Source organism: Amblyraja radiata, chromosome 14 (genome assembly GCF_010909765.2).
Source record: "Amblyraja radiata isolate CabotCenter1 chromosome 14, sAmbRad1.1.pri, whole genome shotgun sequence".
Taxonomy (NCBI): domain Eukaryota; kingdom Metazoa; phylum Chordata; class Chondrichthyes; order Rajiformes; family Rajidae; genus Amblyraja; species Amblyraja radiata.
In genome coordinates, this window is record NC_045969.1 from 30,795,674 (window position 1) to 30,814,347 (window position 18,674).

At 47.0% G+C, this 18,674-nt stretch overlaps 1 protein-coding gene across 1 annotated transcript in view; it reads right to left on the reverse strand.

Annotated features, from left to right (window-relative positions):
- The window catches only part of ptgfrn (prostaglandin F2 receptor inhibitor), a 43,774-nt gene that overhangs the window by 7,647 nt on the left and 17,453 nt on the right, over window positions 1-18,674 (reverse strand). Inside the window, exons 2-5 of the mRNA XM_033032997.1 lie at window positions 7,544-7,909; window positions 6,276-6,704; window positions 4,140-4,523; window positions 1,193-1,615 (exon numbers count right to left, since the gene is read on the reverse strand). Of these exons, the coding sequence (XP_032888888.1) occupies window positions 1,193-1,615; window positions 4,140-4,523; window positions 6,276-6,704; window positions 7,544-7,909 (1,602 nt within the window). The remainder of the gene's footprint in view (window positions 1-1,192; window positions 1,616-4,139; window positions 4,524-6,275; window positions 6,705-7,543; window positions 7,910-18,674) is intronic.

An 18,674-nucleotide genomic window follows, 5' to 3' on the forward strand; every position in this document is an offset into this window, starting at 1 on the left:
CCAAGAGTCGCCACGTATCGGCCGCTGACAAAGTTACAAAAGTAATCAACATAGTCCCGTTGGTCCCTCTTCCTTCTGCTCCCACCCCCACGCCCTTCTCCGGGTCCATTGTTGATCTTTACGCCCCCCCCCTCCCCCACGCAGGGTGCCTCTGGACGTCTGCTCACGCCATCCCCAGGGGCAGCAGTGACATAGCTGGTAAAGCCATTGCCTCACAGCACCAGAGAGCCAGGTTCGATACTGACTACGGGTGCTGTCTGTGTGGAGATTGCACGTTCTTCCTGTGACCGCGTGGGTTTCCTCTGGGTGCTCTGGTTTCCTGCCACGTTGTAAAGTCGTGCAGGCTGGTAGGTACATTGTCCCTACTGTGTACGGAGGGGATGAGAAAGTCCAATAACATAGAACTAGTGTGAACAGGTAATTGATGGTCAGTGTAGACTTGATGGGCCGAAGGGCCTGTTTCCATGCTGCATCTGTTTTTTTCACACAAAGGGTGGTGGGTGTATGGAACGAGCTGCCGCAGGAGGTAGTTGAGGCAGGCACTATCGCAATGTTTAAGAACCATTTGGACAGGTACATGTATAGGACAGGTTTAGAGGGATATGGGCCAAATGCAGGCAGGTGGGACTAGTGTAGATGGGACATGTTGGTCGGTGTGGGCAAGTTTAGATATACAGCAAGAAACAGGCCCTTTGACCCACCGAGTACATGCCGACCAGTGATCACCTGTTCATACTATTTCTATGTTATCCCACATTGTCATCCACTCCCTACACACCAGGGGCAAGTTACAGAGGGCCAAATAATCTACTAAACCGCACATCTTTGGGATGTGGGTGGAAACCGGAGCACCCGGAGGAAACCCCCACTGTCGCAGACAGAAGCTGAGGTCAGAATCAAACCAGCGTCCCTGGGGCTGTAAGGCTCTTTACCTCTGCCAGCTGCGCTCTACCAATTGTGCCACTATATCACCCACTCAGCATTGTAGTGCACCAGTTCCATGGACAAAGTCCAGTGTCTGCAATGGGGTAGAGATGAAATGGGGTAGAGATGAATCGGACAGTACCCGCAGCTTGTGGCGCTGTAAGGCAGCAACTCCAAAATTGCGCACAGTGTCACCCCCAAAGAAAATAACAGCATAGCAACTGGTCAGGGGAACAATGTCCTCACAGAAAGTTGAGGGGCATTTTACCTTCAGTTTTCCAGAACATAACAATAGCAGAGGAAAGTATTTCTTGTTTTTTCATCCACGTGTTTCCTCGTTGTTTAATCCAGGCAGAAACGTTGCAGAAATATTCCCCTCTGTCAGAGACAGATGCATGCTGCATCTGAAACTTGAACGTATGTGGCATGGGTTTGGTAAAGGTTATCTCTCCCTTTTGGGCTCGCTCGTTATAGCGAGGGTTCAGTTTCAGAGTCCAATCTTGATCCATCTCCGCTATCGGCCCGCTCTCACCAGCAACTCCATTGGACACGTTCGGCTTGAAGGTCCAGGTCACGGTTAACTTGGCTTCATCAGCGTTGTGCAAGTCCAACACTTCGCACTCAAGTTCCGCTGCGTCCCCTGAGGAATTGGGCATCCTCAGGGATCTGGAGAGAATGGTGTACGTGGGATCTGTAAACATTAGAACAGAGATGTGGACACAAGCAACTGCACAGTCATCATCATACAGCGTGGAAATAGGCCCTTCATCTCAGTTTGCCTACGCTGACCGATATGCCCCATCTACACTAGGCCCTCCTGCCCGTATCTCTCGAAACCTTTCCTATCCATGTACCTGTCCAGATGTCAGTTTATAAAACAGAGGTTTGCCTCTCACAAAAGGACACAAAGTGCTGGAGTAACTCAGCAGGTCAGGCAGCATCTCTGGAGAACATGGACAAGTGACGATTCAGGTCGGGACAAGGGGTCACAGTTTGAGGATAGAGGGGAAATCCTTTAGGACCGAGATGAGAAAAAAAAAATTCACACAGAGAGTGGTGAATCTCTGGAACTCTCTGCCACAGAAGGTAGTTGAGACCAGTTCATTGGCTATATTTAAGAGGGGGTTAGATGTGGCCCTTGTGGCTAAAGGGATTGTGGAGAGAAGGCAGGTACAGGATACTGAGTTGGATGATCAGCCATGATCATATTGAATGGCGGTGCAGGCTCGAAGGGCCTAATGGCCTATTCCTGCACCTATTTCCTATGTTTCTATGACCCTTCTTCAGATTCCTCTTTAATATAAATGCAACTGAAAATATGATGTCAACGTTATTATCTATGGGGGTCACCTTTCAATAGACTGAGGTCTATTTGCCTGAAGAAGGTTCCTAGCACAAAAGTCAGCAATCCATGTTCTCCAGACACTTTGCCTGTTAATCCAGCGCTTTGTGCCTTTTTTTGACTGGGCCTGTTTCCATCCTGTCTTTTTCAATCAATCAATCAAACAAACAATCTTTCAGATAGACACAAGGAACTGCAGATGCTAGTTCACCAAAAAAAGTGCACAAAATGCTGGTGAACATTGGTCGGTGACATTTCTGGTTAACCCTTCTTCAGAATTAACCTTTCACATTCGGCACGGTGGTGCAGCAGTAGAGTTGCTGCATTACAGGCCAGAGACCATGGTTCTGTATGGAGTTTGTACATTCTCCCCGTGACTCTGTGGGCTTTCTTTGGGTGCTTCTGTCTCCTTCCAAAGACGAGCAGGTGTGTCGGTTACTGGACTTCGGTAAAAATGGTAAAGTGTCCCCAGTGTGTACGATAGTGCTAGTGTACAGCTTGCTCATTGGTCAGCATGGACTTGGTGGGCCGAAGGGCCTGTTTCCACACTGTATCTCTCTAATCTCTAATCTAAAAATTTAGAATGCAGCAAAACAGGAAACTTAAGGGTGATTTATAGCCAGGATCTGAATAACACCCTAAAAACCTCTGGATATTGATAGGCTCTTGTTAGGCAAGGCATTGTGTCTATCTTATCCATATTCTCCAGATATGCTCCCTGAGCTGCTGAGTTACTCCAGCACTTTGTGAATCTTGTCTAAAGGCTAATTTGGTAGTTTAGACATGCAGCGTGGAAACAGGACCATCAGCCCACCGAGTCCACGTCAACCAGTGATCACCCGTACTCCAGCATTTTCCTACAAATTAGGGACATCTTTTACCAAAGCCAACTAACCTACAAACCTGTTTGAGAAGGAACTGCAGATGCTGGACAATCGAAGGTACACAAAAAAAGCTGGAGAAACTCAGCGGGTGCAGCAGCATCTATGGAGCGAAGGAAATAGGCAACGTTTCGGGCCGGTTTCGGCCCGAAACGTTGCCTATTTCCTTCGCTCCATAGATGCTGCTGCACCCGCTGAGTTTCTCCAGCTTTTTTGTGAACCTACAAATCTGCATGTCTTTGGAGAATGGGAGCACCCGGAAAAAACCCACGCGGTCACAGGGAAAACGTACAAATTCCAGATGGACGCTATCCTTAGTCAGGGTGGAACCTGGATCTCTGGCGCTGTAGGGCAGCAACTCTTCTGCCAAACCACTGTGCCGCGACCTTCCTTTCAGAAGGAAGCTAGAATGTCCTTTTCTCTCCAATGGCTTTGCTAAACCACAAAGTGTAAATTGGAAAAACATGCTTCTAACCAGCATTCTTTGCAATGACAACCATTCATTTATCTTCATATAATTAACCATTAGAATCCATCCTATTTCAGCACTGCGCAATGTCAAGGAGTCACTTGCAGTCAACACAAAGGCATTCCATGCTCGCTAAACTTCATGTGATGTTGCTAATTATACACAATTACTCGCACACGCAAAACGACGAAGGAAGATCTTTAAGGAAGTTTTCCAAAACTCTCGATTGTTAGGGCGGCGTGGTGGTGCAGCAGTAGAGGTGCTGCCCTGCAGCGCCAGAGACCTGGATTTGAGCCTGAATGTGGGAGTTTTACGTTCTCCCTATGACCGTGTGGGTGTTCTGTGGGTGCACTGGTTTCCTTCCACACTCCAAAGATGTGCGGGTTTGTAGGTTAATTGTCTGCTGTAAATGGCACATATCCCTTGTGGGTAGGATACAACTAGTGTACAGGGTGATCGCTGGTTGGCGCAGACTCAGGCCTGTTTCCGCGCTGTATCTCTAAAGTCTAAAGGAAGAGATTACCTAGAAGTGTCACAGTGACGTGGAGAGGATCGGAGGTCTTCGCTGCTGCGTTGCGCTTTAACCCATTGGTATGTGGGACCCAAACAGAGGCAGCACAGTAGTAATATCCACTGTCTCCTTCGTCGGCTTGTTGCACTCTCAGTCTGTATTCGCTGCCGCTAATCCTGTTTAACGTGACAAAGTCCGAGTTGTTGACGATGGCTGCAAGGTTCATGTGCACCAGAAGTTTGCTGCTTTGAGTATCCGTCGGCAGAGATGTGCTGAAATACCAGCCAACCTCAACACTGAAGTCATCGGCACCAGTTACACTGCAAACAAGATCAATCTCGTCACCTTTGTTCAACGTGAGGGTCTCTCCGCTTGCAGAGACCTTTAGAGTCTGGGCTGTAACACAGAAATCACATTCTTTAGTAAAAACTTCCTCCCTGCAAAGAGTATTTCAAGCTCGATGAAGGACACCAAGTGCTGGAGTAACTCAGTGGGTCAGGCAGCATCTCTGGAGAACATGGATAGGTGATGCTTCCGGTCGGGAGCCTTCTACAGAGTCTGAAGATGGGTCCTAACCCGAAACATCACCCATCTATGCTTTCCAGAGATGCTGCCGGACTCCAGCACGGTGTATTTTTTTTGTAAACCAGCATCTGCAGTTCTTTGCTTCTACTACATCTGAGATTAATAGTCCTATTCTGTCCCAAAAGTGTCATGGTAATTAATGGTCATGCAAATGATCAAAATAAACATTAGTAGAAGTACATTTACTCAAAGCATATGCACAAGGAACTGCAGATGCTGGAATCTTGAGCAATGGACAGGCAATATGTTAGGTTGGGACCCTTCTTCATTCTCAAAAAGTCTGAATTCAGTCTAAAGGAGGATCCCGACCCGAAATGTCACCCATCCATTCTCACCACAGATGCTGCCCAACCCATCGAGTCCGTCCAGCACTTCGGAACATACTCAGCCCTCTCTTCATGCCTGTGCCATTAACCCCCCCTTCAAGCAGTAATTCCAGGCATCTGGCACACCTGTATATCCACACCCATCTCCTTCACCCAGCTTTTGAACCTTTCCACACATGGTGATACTGGCAATTAATTATCTTGGAGCAACCCAGAGGAATTGCTGCAACAATTATGTTGGCTTACGATGGAACTACAGATGCTGGTTTATACCGAAGGTAGACACAAAATCTGTGGAATTCTCTGCCACAGAAAGCAATCTGTGGAATTCTCTGCCACAGAAGGCAGTGGAGGCCAATTCACTGGATGTTTTCAAGAGAGTTAGATTTAGCTCTTAGGGTTAAGGGATTCAAGGGATATGGGGAGAAAGCTGAAACGGGATACTGATTTTTGGATGATCAGCCATGATCGTATTGAATGGCGGTGCTGACTCGAAGAGCCAAATGGCCTACTCAAGCACCTATTTTCTATGTTTCTATGTAAAATGCTGGAGTGACTCAGCGGGTCAGGCAGCATCTCTGGAGAAAAGAAATAGACGATGTTTTTGGGAGATACGCCAGCATTTTGTGTCTATTATCTTCGATGTATATAAAGGCACCTTCCACAATCTCGTAACCCTAAGGAAAAAGTGTCTCCTTGGTCCCCTCTCACATTTAAATCATGTACCTGTGTATTCTCAATTTGATTCTGCTAAGATTAGTCAAATATAATGCAAATTTTGCAAAATACACCTCCCTTTAATTCCTTCCCCGTTTTGAGAGCACTAATTATCATACGCAAATCTTGAGCATACAGCCTATCACATCAACCTCCCTCCTCACTCCGGTCCCTCCTCACTCCCATCCCAACTCCCTCATCAAGCCCGTCCTAAAATTCCCTCCTCACTCCCATCCCAACTCCCTCCTCACTCACGTCCCTCCTCACTCCCGTCCCAACTCCCTCCTCACTCCCCATCCCAACTCCTGTCCCACCAACTCCCTCCATGTCTGTCCCAACTCCCTCTTCATGGCTGTCCCTACTCTCTCCTCATGTTCCTCCCAACTCCCTTTCATGTCCGTCCCACCACCTCCCTCTTCACACCTGTCCCACCAGCTCCATCCAAACTGTGGATCCACCCATTAAAATGGGCGGTTCACCTATCTGTCAAAATCCAACTGAGGATCTGGCAACGAGGTACCTAATGGCTGAACTTTGATGGTTTTGATGGTTGCCTCTTTCTCATGGAGCTTCTTCCAGTTGAAGCCATCTTCTTTGACCCACTCGGCTGCCACACAAGAGTAGACACCACTGTCCTTCAGCTGCAAGTGGTCAACGACGAGTCTGAAGACGCCGTTTCCCTCCAAGTTCATCCTAACGTCGCCGTGCCAATATCGATCGGTGTACGAAGCCCCGGGCAGTAACTGGTCATCTGCAGTGAAGGACAGGATGTCCTCTGGACCACCTCCGTTTTTGGTCAACTGCCACGTGACGGAGAGATGGGTGGAAACTGTTGGCGATGTTGACGTTGATGCAACACACTCAATCTCCATTGGCGTCCCTTCTGTGTGGTTTGTGTTGGTTAGGCTTCTGGACTTTGCAGGCAGCACAGCGAGTTTATCAGGAATCACTGTATGAAATCATGAGAGGATTAGTTCGGGTAGACGCACAGTGTCTCTTGCATAGGAGTAGCGAGATCGAGAACCGGAGGACAAAGGTTTAAGGTGAAGGGAGAAAGATATAATAGGAATCTGAGGGGTAACTTTTTCACACAAGGGGTGGTGGGTGTGTGAAACAAGCAGCCACAGGAGGTATTCAAGAAGGAACTGCAGATGCTGGAAAATCGAAGGTACACAAAAATGCTGGAGAAACTCAGCGGGTGCAGCAGCATCTATGGAGTGAAGGAACTAGGCAACGTTTCGGGCCAAAACCCTTCTTCAAAGGAAATAGACAACGTTTCAGGCCAAAACCCTTCTTCACTGAAGAAGGGTTTCGGCCCGAAACGTTGCCTATTTCCTTCGCTCCATAGATGCTGCTGCACCCGCTGAGTTTCTCCAGCATTTTTGTGAGCCAGAGGAGGTAGTTGAGACAGGGACTATTGCAACGTTTAAGAAACAATTAGATAGGTACACGGATAGGTCAGGTTTGGAGGGATGTGGACCCAAAGCTGGCATATTGGACTAGTGTAGATGGGACATGTTGGTTGGTGTGGGCAAGTTGGCCCAAAAGGCCTGTTTCCGCGCTGTTTCACTCTATGACACTGATAAAAGAATGCATCAAGATTACCAACTAAACAAAAAGCGGGGTATGATTTAATAGGAACCTGAAGGCTAACTTTTCCCACACAAAGGATGGTGGGTATGTGGAACGAGCTGCCGGAGGAGATAGTTATGGAAGGTACTATCACAACGTTTAAGAAACATTTATACAGATGCAATCAAAATTAATAGCACGAAGGGTGGAACTTACCCTTTAAATTCACACGGGCTTCATAATTTCCATTACTGTTTTCGTCTGTACTGGGGGTTTGGCAATCATATCTCCCCTCATCCTCGAACTTTACACTTCTGAAGCGCAGCTCAACAGAGCTGTCACCCAGCCTCTCCACCCAAATGTCACCGGCCGCTACTTTGTCCTTGTACTCGGCATCGGAAAACTCGACTTCCAACGTACTGATCACCTTCACCAATTTGCCGTTGCGGAACACAAACCAATCGAAATTTTGCTCCGAGGGCCCTTGGTAGGCGCTGACATTGCAGGGAACACTGACGAGCGTTTTCACCACACGGTACAGGGGACCGGTCGGAACCTTTACCACACGACCCAAAGTCAGCCCTGCAAGACACAGAAAAACAATCAAACGATGAACACTCTTCTAATTAGGCCAGGACAGAGTGGATGTGGCGAGGATGTTTCCACTAGTGGGAGAGTCTAGGACCAGAGGGCACAGTTCAGAATAATAGGAGGTACCTTTAGAAAGGTGATGGGGAGGAATGTCTTTAGTCAGAGGGTGGTGAATCTGTGGAATTCATTGCCACAGAGGCTGGGGAGGCCAAGTCAGTGAGTATTTTTAAGGTGGAGATGGAAAGAGTCTTGATCAGTAAGGGTGTCAGGGGTTACGAGGAGAAGGCAGGAGAATGTGGTTGAGCGGGAAAGATAGATCAGCCACGATGGAATGGCAGAGTAGACTTGATGAACCAAATGGCCTAATTCTGCTCCTGTAATACATAGAATATTTGACAAGATGAGAATTCACCATATCTAAACTAACATGAATATTATAAATGCTTGCAAGTGAGAAACAAACATAATGCCCACACTTGATCGAAAATTAACTGCTGTTGTTTATTTAGGTTTATTATTGTCACGTGTACTGAGGTACAATAAAACCTTTTGTTTTTTCGTGTTATGCAAACAGATCAGATAATACCATACATGAATCTAATCAAGTCAATCTCAAGTACAACAGGTAGAACAAAGGAGAAGATAAAGTGCAGTATACAGTTCTCAGCAATGTAGTCACAAAGTTATGGCATGGAAACAGGCCCTTGGGCCTGACTTGCGCAAACCGGATATGATGCCCCATCTATATCATATCCCTCTAAACCTTGCCTATCCATGTACCTGTCCAAATGACTTTTAAATCTTGTTATAGTACCTGCCTCAACTACCTCTTCTGGCAGCTCATTTCCTCAATCAACCAATCTCCGTGAGAAATTGTAGCTCCATTAAATTTAGCTTTAGAGATACAGCGTGGTAACAGGCCCTTCGGCTCAGTGTCCACGAGACCAGTTCACAATAGTTCCATGTGATCCACTTTCTCATCCACTCCCCACACCCTCGGAGGCAATTCACAGAGGGCTAATTGACCCACAAACCCACACTTATTTGGGATGCGAGAGGAAACCAGAGCACCCGGAGGAAACCCACGTGGTCATAGGGAGAATGTGCAAACGCCACACACACAGACGGCACCCGAGTTCAGGATCGAACCCGGATCTCTGACGCTGTGAAGCAGAAACTCTACCAGCTGCTCCACTGTGCCGCCCCTAATTTGTAGTGCAAATTGCTGAAAATGGAAGCAGTTATTAAAAAAAAACCCAATGAACTGGCGAAGAGGCTGGCATCTTCTTAATCAGGCAGAATAATGAATACAGCATTTACAATGCAAGATCCGCCATAGAAGCCGACTCTCAAAGCAATACAGGAAATATTAGCGATAAGGATTTGCGGAGAAGTGTTGGGTGGGGGGCGTGGGAGAATGGATGGAGGGGGTAAGAGGGAAAGAGAGAAAAGGGGGGGGGGGATCTGAACAGAGGATAACCTTAGAAACTAATATGTTAAGTTTTGCATTCTTAAAATGTGCAATTATTGAAGATAAGAGTATATAACATCCAGACGCATTGGGTTTTCGAACATAGAACAGGTAGAAGGTACAGCACAGGATCAGGCCCTTCGGCCCACATAGTCCGTGCAAAACATGATGCCAAGTTATATAATCATCTCTGCCTGCACGTGATTCCTATCCTCTCATTACTTGCATAGCCATGTGCCGATCAAAAAGTTTCTTAAATGCCACTACACATCTCGTTTAAACTTTGCCCTTCTCACCATAAAGCTGTTTGACATTGCATCCTGGGAAAAACGTTCTGACTGTCTACCACATCTATGCCTCTCATAATTTTATACACTTCTATCAGGTCTCCCCTCGACATCCAATATTCCAGAGAAAAAACAATCCAAGTCTGTTTAACCTCACTTTATAGGTAATACCCTCTAATCTAGGCAACATCCTCTTCTGCACCCCTCCAAAGCATTCCACATTGTTCCTGAAGTGGGCGACCAGAACTGCAGACAATACTTTAAATGCTTCAATTCTTTTAATTTCTAATATTAAACAACAATGCATTCTAGATTAAAGCACAAAGTGCTGAAGGAATCATCTCTGGCGGGAATGGATAGACTACAATTGGGTGGATACCCCTCTTCAGATAGTACAGGTGCAGACTCTTATAGAGTCATAGAATCATACAGTATGGAAACAGGCCCTTCAACCCAACTTACCCACACTGACCAACAAGTTCTATCTACACTAGTCCCACCTGCTCGATTCCCTTACTCTGGGCAAAAGACTGTGCGCCTACCAGATCTATTCCCCTCATGATCTTGTACACTTCTATAAGATCACCCCTCATCCTCCTGCGCTTCAAGGAACAGAGTCCTAGCCTGCATAACGTCTCCCTATAGCTCACACCCTCGAGTCCTGGCAACATTCTCATAAAGTCTTCTGATCTACCTTCAAGAGATACATTATAACCTCAACTTCAGTCTTGAAATGAGGGAACATTATGTCATCGATGCAAAGCAAAGAATGTCACTGTATTTGGGTACACGTGACAATAAGGTAGCATTGAACAATTGAGGTACACAAACGTGAAGGCCCTAGGACTAGAGATAAATCAACTGTTCAGTCTGTTGAGGTGAGAGCGTAGGCAAGGTTCCACACCTTCTAACCAAGAACAAAGTAGCGATAATAAAAGCAATTGATGAACTAGGGACAGTACTCACTGCCAGATTTTATTGCATATTAAGAATTGGTGTCCAGGGTTACCAAATTATGCACGATAACATTACTTTGTAGGGTTGCGTAGCACAAAAGAAACATGAACAAAGAAGTATTGGAGCTTGCGGGAGGCTGGGCAATAACTTCAGAAACCCAGCACCCAAGGATAAGGAAATGTTTTACCTGCATAAAGCAGTTCCCTTTCCTGTGCTAATATTTATCTTGTTAAGCGACAATAATATTTTGCTGTCAATCTGAAAAAATATGCCTCCTTATTTTTTATTATAAAAACGTTGGGAAAATAAACATTATAAAAAGTAAGAAATGCTGCTGTTGGGAGTGAAGGTTTAAAAGAGTGGAGCAATTGTAATGTGTGATTTCACATCCGCTTCTGGGACCAGAACACAGAGTGTCGCCTGGATTGGAATTCAGAGGGACACAGGAACTGCAGATGCTGGTTTGCAAGCTAAAAAGACACAAAGTGCTGGAGTAACTCAGCGGGTCAGGTAGCATCTCTGGAAAACAATATTGTGTTTCTTTAGGGAATCCATCGTTTGCTGTTTTCAACCTTAACAAAGATGTGTTTTTAATTAATTCACGGATCACGGATGTTTCTGGCAAGGTAGGCTTGCGGCACCGCTTTTGTGAAAACAGACAGTGCTGGAGGAACTCAGCTGGTCAGGCAGCATCTGTGAAGGGAATGGAAAGGCGACGTTTCTGTTCAGTCATCAGTCTTTGGGGGGGGGGGGGTGGCGGATTCTGGAGTCATAGATGAGGCAGACCCAGTGCTGAATCCCCTCCACTGCACCACCCCACCCCTCAGACTGAAGAAGGATCACAACTCGAGACGTCACCAATCCATATCCTCTAGAGATGCTGCCCGACCCTCTGAGTTACTCCAGCACTCTGTGTTCTTTTTTGGTAAACCAGCATACTGGTGCATTGTTGCAGTCAATAGTTCAAGTCCCTTCTACTTTACTGGACTCAAGATGCATGTTATCAGTAAGAACGTCAAAGGTTATGGGGAGAATGGGGTTGAGAGGGAAAGATAGATCAGCCATGATCAAATGGCAGAGTAGACTCAATGGGCCAATTGGCCTAATTCTGCTCCTATGTTTTAAGACATGGGGAATGAAATTTGCATCCAATTTCCTTAAATTACATTGTTGGGAGCTTAGTGTTGTCTTGCATGAGCCTGTTTTGCATGTGGATCATTTGCAGAGGTACGCATCTTTATGTAGTAGATGCACCAATCAAATTAGTTCTCAACTTCACCGGAGGGAAGAACGTGAAATATAGTGTCAGTGGATTGCTGAAGCCCACCATCTGGAAACATTCTGATAGACAAATCCAGTTAGGACCAACATCGTAATGTCAAGCTAAATAGAAACCCAACGGCCCATGACATCTGATGAGATGCAAACTCCCTCATTCGTCCTTGAAATGGATGTGTGAATTTTCCATTATACCCACTGCAGGTGGCTCAGTTAAGTTTTAGAGATACAGCGGGGAAACAGGCCCTTCCGCCCACCAAGTCCATGCCGACCAGCGCTCACCTCGTGTAGTAGTAGTATCCTACACACTAGGGACAGTTAACAGAAGCTACAAACCCGCACGTCTTTGGGATGTGGGAGGAAACCCGCGCTATCACAGGGAGAAGGTACAAACTCCGTACTGACTACACCTGCAGTGAGGATCAAATGTGGGTCTCTGGCGCTGTGAGGCAGCAACTCAACCGCTGCAACACGGTGGCCTATCGTGACAAACTAATTCAGCTACCCTCCCTTTCCCAACTTTAAACAGATGTATCTTTCTGTGCTGTCTCAGAAACTAGCTTTTTTCTCATGAACTATACTGCCATCGTAAAATATAAACGTCATTAAGAGTCCCATATATACGTCAACTAGCTTTTCAAAACCCCAAAACGTAGGCGTTGTCTGAGGAAGTGATGCGCTACTATGCTAACTTTGCTCTACCTATTGTACCTGGGTTTGAACTGATTGTATCTATGTACAGTATAGCTAAAGGAGTGGAGATAGACAAAAGTGCTGGAGAAACTCAGCGGGTGCGGCAGCATCTATGGAGCGAAGGAAATAGGCACTGTTTCGGGCCGAAACCCTTCTTCAGACTGATGTAGGGTGGGGGGGGGGGGGGGGGGGAGGAAGAAAGGAAGAGGAGGAGCCAGAGGGCTGAGGGAGAGTTAGCTGAGAAGGGGAGGAGACAATAGGGCTACCGGAAATTGGAGAAGTCAATGTTCATGCCGCTGGGGTGTCAACTACCCAAGCGAAATATGAGGTGCTGCTCCTCCAATTTCCGGTGGTGCTCAATTTGGCCCAGTACAGAAAGGTTGGATTCGGAATGGGAGGGGGAGTTGAAGTGCTGAGCCACGGGAGATCAGGTAGGTTATTGCTGACCGAGCGGAGGTGTTCGGCGAAGCGATCGCCAAGCCTACGCTTGGTCTCACCCATGTAGATCAGCTGACATCTAGAGCAGCGGATGCAATAGATGAGGTTGGAGGAGGTGCAGGTGAACCTCTGTCGCACCTGGAACGACTGCTTGGGTCCTTGAATGGAGTCGAGGGGGGAGGTAAAGCGACAAGTGTAGCATTTCTTGCGGCTGCAAGGGAAAGTACCCGGGGAGGGGGCGGTACGGGAAGAATTGACAAGGGAGTTGCGGAGGGAGCGGTCTTTGCAGAAAGCAGACAGGGAGGAGAGATGGAAAGATGTGGCGAGTGGTGGGGTCACATTGGAGGTGATGAAAATGACGGAGGACTATTTGTTGTATGTGACAGCTCGTAGGGTAGAAGGTGATGACTAGGGGGACTCTGCCCTTGTTACGAGTGGAGGGGGATGGGGAGAGAGAGCAGTGTTACGGGGTATTGAAGAAACCCTGGTGAGTGCCTCATCTATAGTAGGGGAGGGGAACCCCCGTTCTCTGAAGAATTAGGACATTTCCGATGTCCCGGGAGCAGATAGGGCATCGGAAATGTCCTCATTCTTCAGAGAACGGGGGGGGGTTCTCATCCTGGGAGCAGATGCAGCGTAGATGGAGGAGTTGGGAGTAGGGGGATGGAATCCTTACAGGAAGCAGGATGGGAAGAAGTGTAGTCTAGATAGCCATGGGAGTCAGTGGGTTTATAGTGGATGTTGGTCAGAAGTCTATCACCTGCGATGGAGATAGTGAGGTCAATAAATGGTAGGGAAGTGTCGGAAATGGGCCAGGTGTATTTGAGTATTTGAGGAGTGGAGTGTGATTTTGAGATACAGCATGGAAACACACCCTTCAGCCCACGGTGTCCACGCTGGCCATCGATCACCCGTTCTAAAATCACCCATTTCAGAATTCCAACATATTTATTGTAACACAGTCAATAGATTACTACGTCATATTTGTGCCTGTTCCAGACGTCTGTGGAGGCCAAGTTATCTGGAATCTAAAGCAGAAATTGTCAGGTTCTTGATTATTATGGGGAGAAGGCAGGAGTATGGGGTTGAGAGGGAAAGATAGATCAGCCATGATCAAATGGCAAAGTAGACTTGATGGATCAAATGGCCTAATTTTGCTCCTATGTCATGAACTTTTTAAGGAACTAGAATAAAAGTCTTATTAATTAACAATTAACACTGTGGACATAAGGACATGCCAAGACCTTTCCTTATCTACGAAGTCCTGGGGTACAGGACCACCACCGACCTTCCAGCACACTTCATTCCAGAGTCTTTCCGGATTATCCGTTTTGCCGGACCAACAGAGGTCACGGTACCGTTCAACTCCTCTTGGAGGCCGTGACCTCTGTCGGCCCCTCCACCTAGGCATCTGAGGGTCCGAGATACTGGCCGCAAAGTTGGCTATGGGAACAGATCTGCCGGCTCCGGTCGGGCTGGAGTTCCAGAGAACCAGCCGCAGGAGGGAAACTCGATCTGCCAATCGGCCACGATGCCCCGATGAGGTCGAGATCGGCCGCCTCACCCGGCCGAGGCACCACATTTTTACAGGGACGGATTTCACGTGCACTCTCGTAATTTAGTCCGGATTATAGGAGGTGCCGGACCACCATTTGCAGGAAAATCGGTGGTGGACCTGTACTCCATTAATCTGTCCGTTTGTCCAGTCTTGTTCAGCACTGCTTTCAGAAGCAGAATCCAGCAGCTGGTAAACACAAACATTGTCTAAGCCTCAACAATGCAAAGATGTTCCTCATCGCCACAGCAGCATATTCATGTAAACAAATAGCTTCAGATTATTAGGGTCCAGAAGTGATAAATTCATAGTTCACAAGTCATATGAGCAGAATTAGGCCATTTGGCCCATAATGTCGGCACCAATATTGAATCATGGCTGATTTATCTTTCCCTCTCAACCCCATTCTCCTGCCTTGGCATCATGCAGATACAAGGAACTGTAGATGCTGGTTTACATAAAAAGACATTAAGTGCTGGAGTAACTCAGCGGATCAGGCAGCATCTCTGGCGAACACGGATAGGTAACGTTTTGGGTGGGGAACTTTCAATCTGAATTAAGTTCCTGACCCAAAATGTCACTTATCCATGTTCTCCAGAGATGCTGCCCGACCAGCTGAGTTACTCCAGCACCATGTGTCTCGTCTTGGCATCATGATTGGCACAGATATTGTGGCCTGAGGGCCTGTTCCTGTGCAGTACTGTTCTACGTTCTATCTATGTTCTATCCGTTCTTTATGTCTACAATCGAGGTTGAAATTTTGTTTCGGTGTTCGCTCAAATCAATCGATCTTTAGTTTAGTTTAGTGATACAGCATTGAAAAAAGGTCCTTAGACCCAACGAGTCCTCAGCAACCCACTCACACTGGTTCTGCGTTATCTACTGTACATTCAGTCACTTTTATGTCTAAAATGAATGGCTAGGTTGAAATCTCTTAGCCGTATTGCTCATTCAATTAATCTTTGAATCTTAATTTATCTATACTGCTGTCAATGTCCTTTACGTCTGAATCATTAGCGAGATTGGATACACAGCCAGTCATCAAACGTGGCTATAAAAAGTGAATAGTTGGACTTAGATTACCTAACCTTGAGGGACCCACTTGTCACACCTGCACAGCCATTACCTTTACAGCCTCTCATACTACTCAGCTAGTTTCCTAGCTAGATCAATAACTTGCTTTCAATTTCACAAGCTTCTATTTCAGTGAACAACCTTATGAAGGACTACAGAAAATGTTATCAGTTTTCCAGAAGACATTTCACTCATGTTTCCTCTCCACTACTTTTGTTACACCTCTCATGTTTCCCTGGGACATTCGAGGCCATTCACCCCATCAAGTCAATGCCAGCTTTCAGAGCATTTCCACCAGTCCCATTTTCCTGCAGCTTATTCTTTCTCACATGCCCCTCCACCACGCTCCTCAGTTTTCTGTCCCAGTTGTACATTTACCCCAGCCATTATATTCACAACCAGCGTTGGAGCACTTGTGGGAAGCACAGGCAATCACAGCCAGTTCACACTCCACACATGTAGACACAATGAACTGCAGATGCTGCTTTACAAAAAGAGCCACAAAGTGCTGGAGAAACTCAGTGGGTCAGACAGCATCTGTGGAGGACACAGACGGGTGACGTTTCTGGTGGACATTCTTCTTCAGATTGAAAGGTCGCCCATCCATTCCCTCCACAGATGCTGCCTGACCCGCCAAGTTCCTCCAGCACTTTATGCTCTACGCACATCCCAGCATCTGCGGTTCTCCGCGTCTCCACAAGATTCGGTAACGTCAAATGATTTTCAATTTCATGCTGGTTCTTTGAACGGCAAAAAAAATGGAATTTGTTCAGACATAAGATGGAAAGGGTACAGAGAAGATTTGTGAGGATGTTGCCAGGACACAAGGGCCTGAGCTACAGGGAGAGGTTGAGCAGGCTAGGACTATTCCTACGAGTGCAGAAGGATGAGGGGTGATCTGATAGAGGTGTACAAAATCATGAGTGGACGTAGAGTCTCTTGCCCATAGTAGGGGAATCAAGAACCAGAGGACATAGGTTTAAGGTGAGGGAGGAAATATTTAATAAGAACGTGAGGGGTAAAGTTTCACACAAATGGTGGTGGGCGTATGGAATGAGCTGCCAGAGGAGATAGTTGAGGCAGATGTTTAAGAAAATCTAAGAAACATTTGATAGTTTAGAGCAATATGGGCCAAATGCAGGCAGTGGGACTAGTGTAGCTGGGAGAGATGGGCGCGTTGGGCCGAAGGGCCTGTTTCCACGCTGTATGACTCTATGACCCAAGTCCATAAGTCATAGGAGCAGAAGCAGGCCATTCAGCCCATAGTCTCGTCCACCATTCAATCATGGTTGATCTATCTCCCCCTCTCAACCCCATTCTCCTGCCTTCTCCCAGCTACTTGACCCTTCATCACAACGTTCCTACAGAAACCCAGCTTATTTCCCACCGTGCTTCGTTATTGAACTGAATCATATTATTGTTATTATCCCAGGATGCACAAGAAACCAGATAAGCTGAAATCTTGAGTGAACCACGAACTGCTGGAGGAACTCAGCAAGTCAGGCAGTGTGTGTGTGGAGGGAGATGTGTTCTGTCCATTTCCTTCCACAGATGCTGCCTGACCCGCTGAGTTCCTCCAGCATTTTGTGTTTTGCTTGAGTTTCCAGCTCCTGCAGTTCCTTGTGTATCGAGTAACAAGGTGCTAGAATAGAATTGCGAAGGGGCTCAATGCTGAGGAGAATTATCCAAAGAAAATAATACTGACATTCATTTTGCTTCCACTTTTCTCCAGATTTCACCATCTGCAGTTCCTTGCATCTCCAAAAGAAATATTGTGCCTAATTTACACATTTGCAATCCCTATCCCAAAGTTGGTAAATCAGTAACGCAGAGGAAAATAAAAATGTTACTTTGTGTAAAACGCGATTCTGGGAATTAACACAAAGCGCGCCGTCCCCTCGCCTTCCGCAGCCGACCTCGGAAGCCCCAGAGCGTCACCCAGGGCATGGGAGGTTTGCCCCCAGTCAGCTCACCCATCCTCTCGAGGTAGCCATGCACCACATCTTCCCATCTCCACCCCTTTCCGCAAAGACCCTTCCCTCCGCAACCCCCTGGTTAACGCATCCCTTGCCACCCAAACCACCCCCTCTCCAGGTACTTTCCCCTGCAACCGCAGGAGGTGCAACACCTGTCGCTATACCTCCTCCCTCGACTCTGTCCAGGGACCACGACAGTCCTTTCAGGTGAGGCAGAGGTTCACTTGCAACTCCCCATGGAGGAGGGTGACCCGGAGTTATGCCTCCAACGCCTTCAACCTAGGCTGCAGGAGGCGCCCTTGGGACCCAAAGATGGCCAGGTGGGCCGACCAGACTTTGGACTTTGAATAATGCAACCAAAAATGGCGGCGCCCGCATGTGTAATATATGCACTTGCATTTGTGATAAATAAAGCAGTACTGAATCATTAAACTCCAACCTCAACTACTGTGTCCACTGTTCTAGGTGTGCACTTCTATATATCGGCGAGAACAAGCGCAGACTGGGCCATCGTTTCGCTGAACACCTCGCCAAGCCCGCATTGGCCTACGCGATCTCCTGGTTACCAAGCTCTCTAACTCCACCTCCCATTCCCACACTGACCTTTCCGTCCTAGACCTCCTCCATTGTCAGAGGCCACACACAAATTGAAGGAACAGCACCTCATATTTCGCTTGGGCAGCTTACAATCCAGCGGTATGAAAATTGATTTCCCTAACTTCAAGTAACCCTTGCATTCCCTCTCTCTCTCTGTCCCTCCCCCACCCTAGTCGCCCTACTAGTATCACTGTCGTCCTGCTTAGTTTCACATTATCACCTTCTCCACAGCCTACAATGGACCATTGTGGGCTCCACATTTCCTTGATCATGATTGCTGGCTTTGATTTGCTCTTTTGTACACCTTTTGATTCATTTTTTATGGATATTTTTAAGTTGGAGATTCATAGGTTCTTGATTAGTGTCACGGGTTATGGGGAGAAGGCAGGAGAATGGGGTTGAGAGGGAAATATAGATCAGCCATGATGGA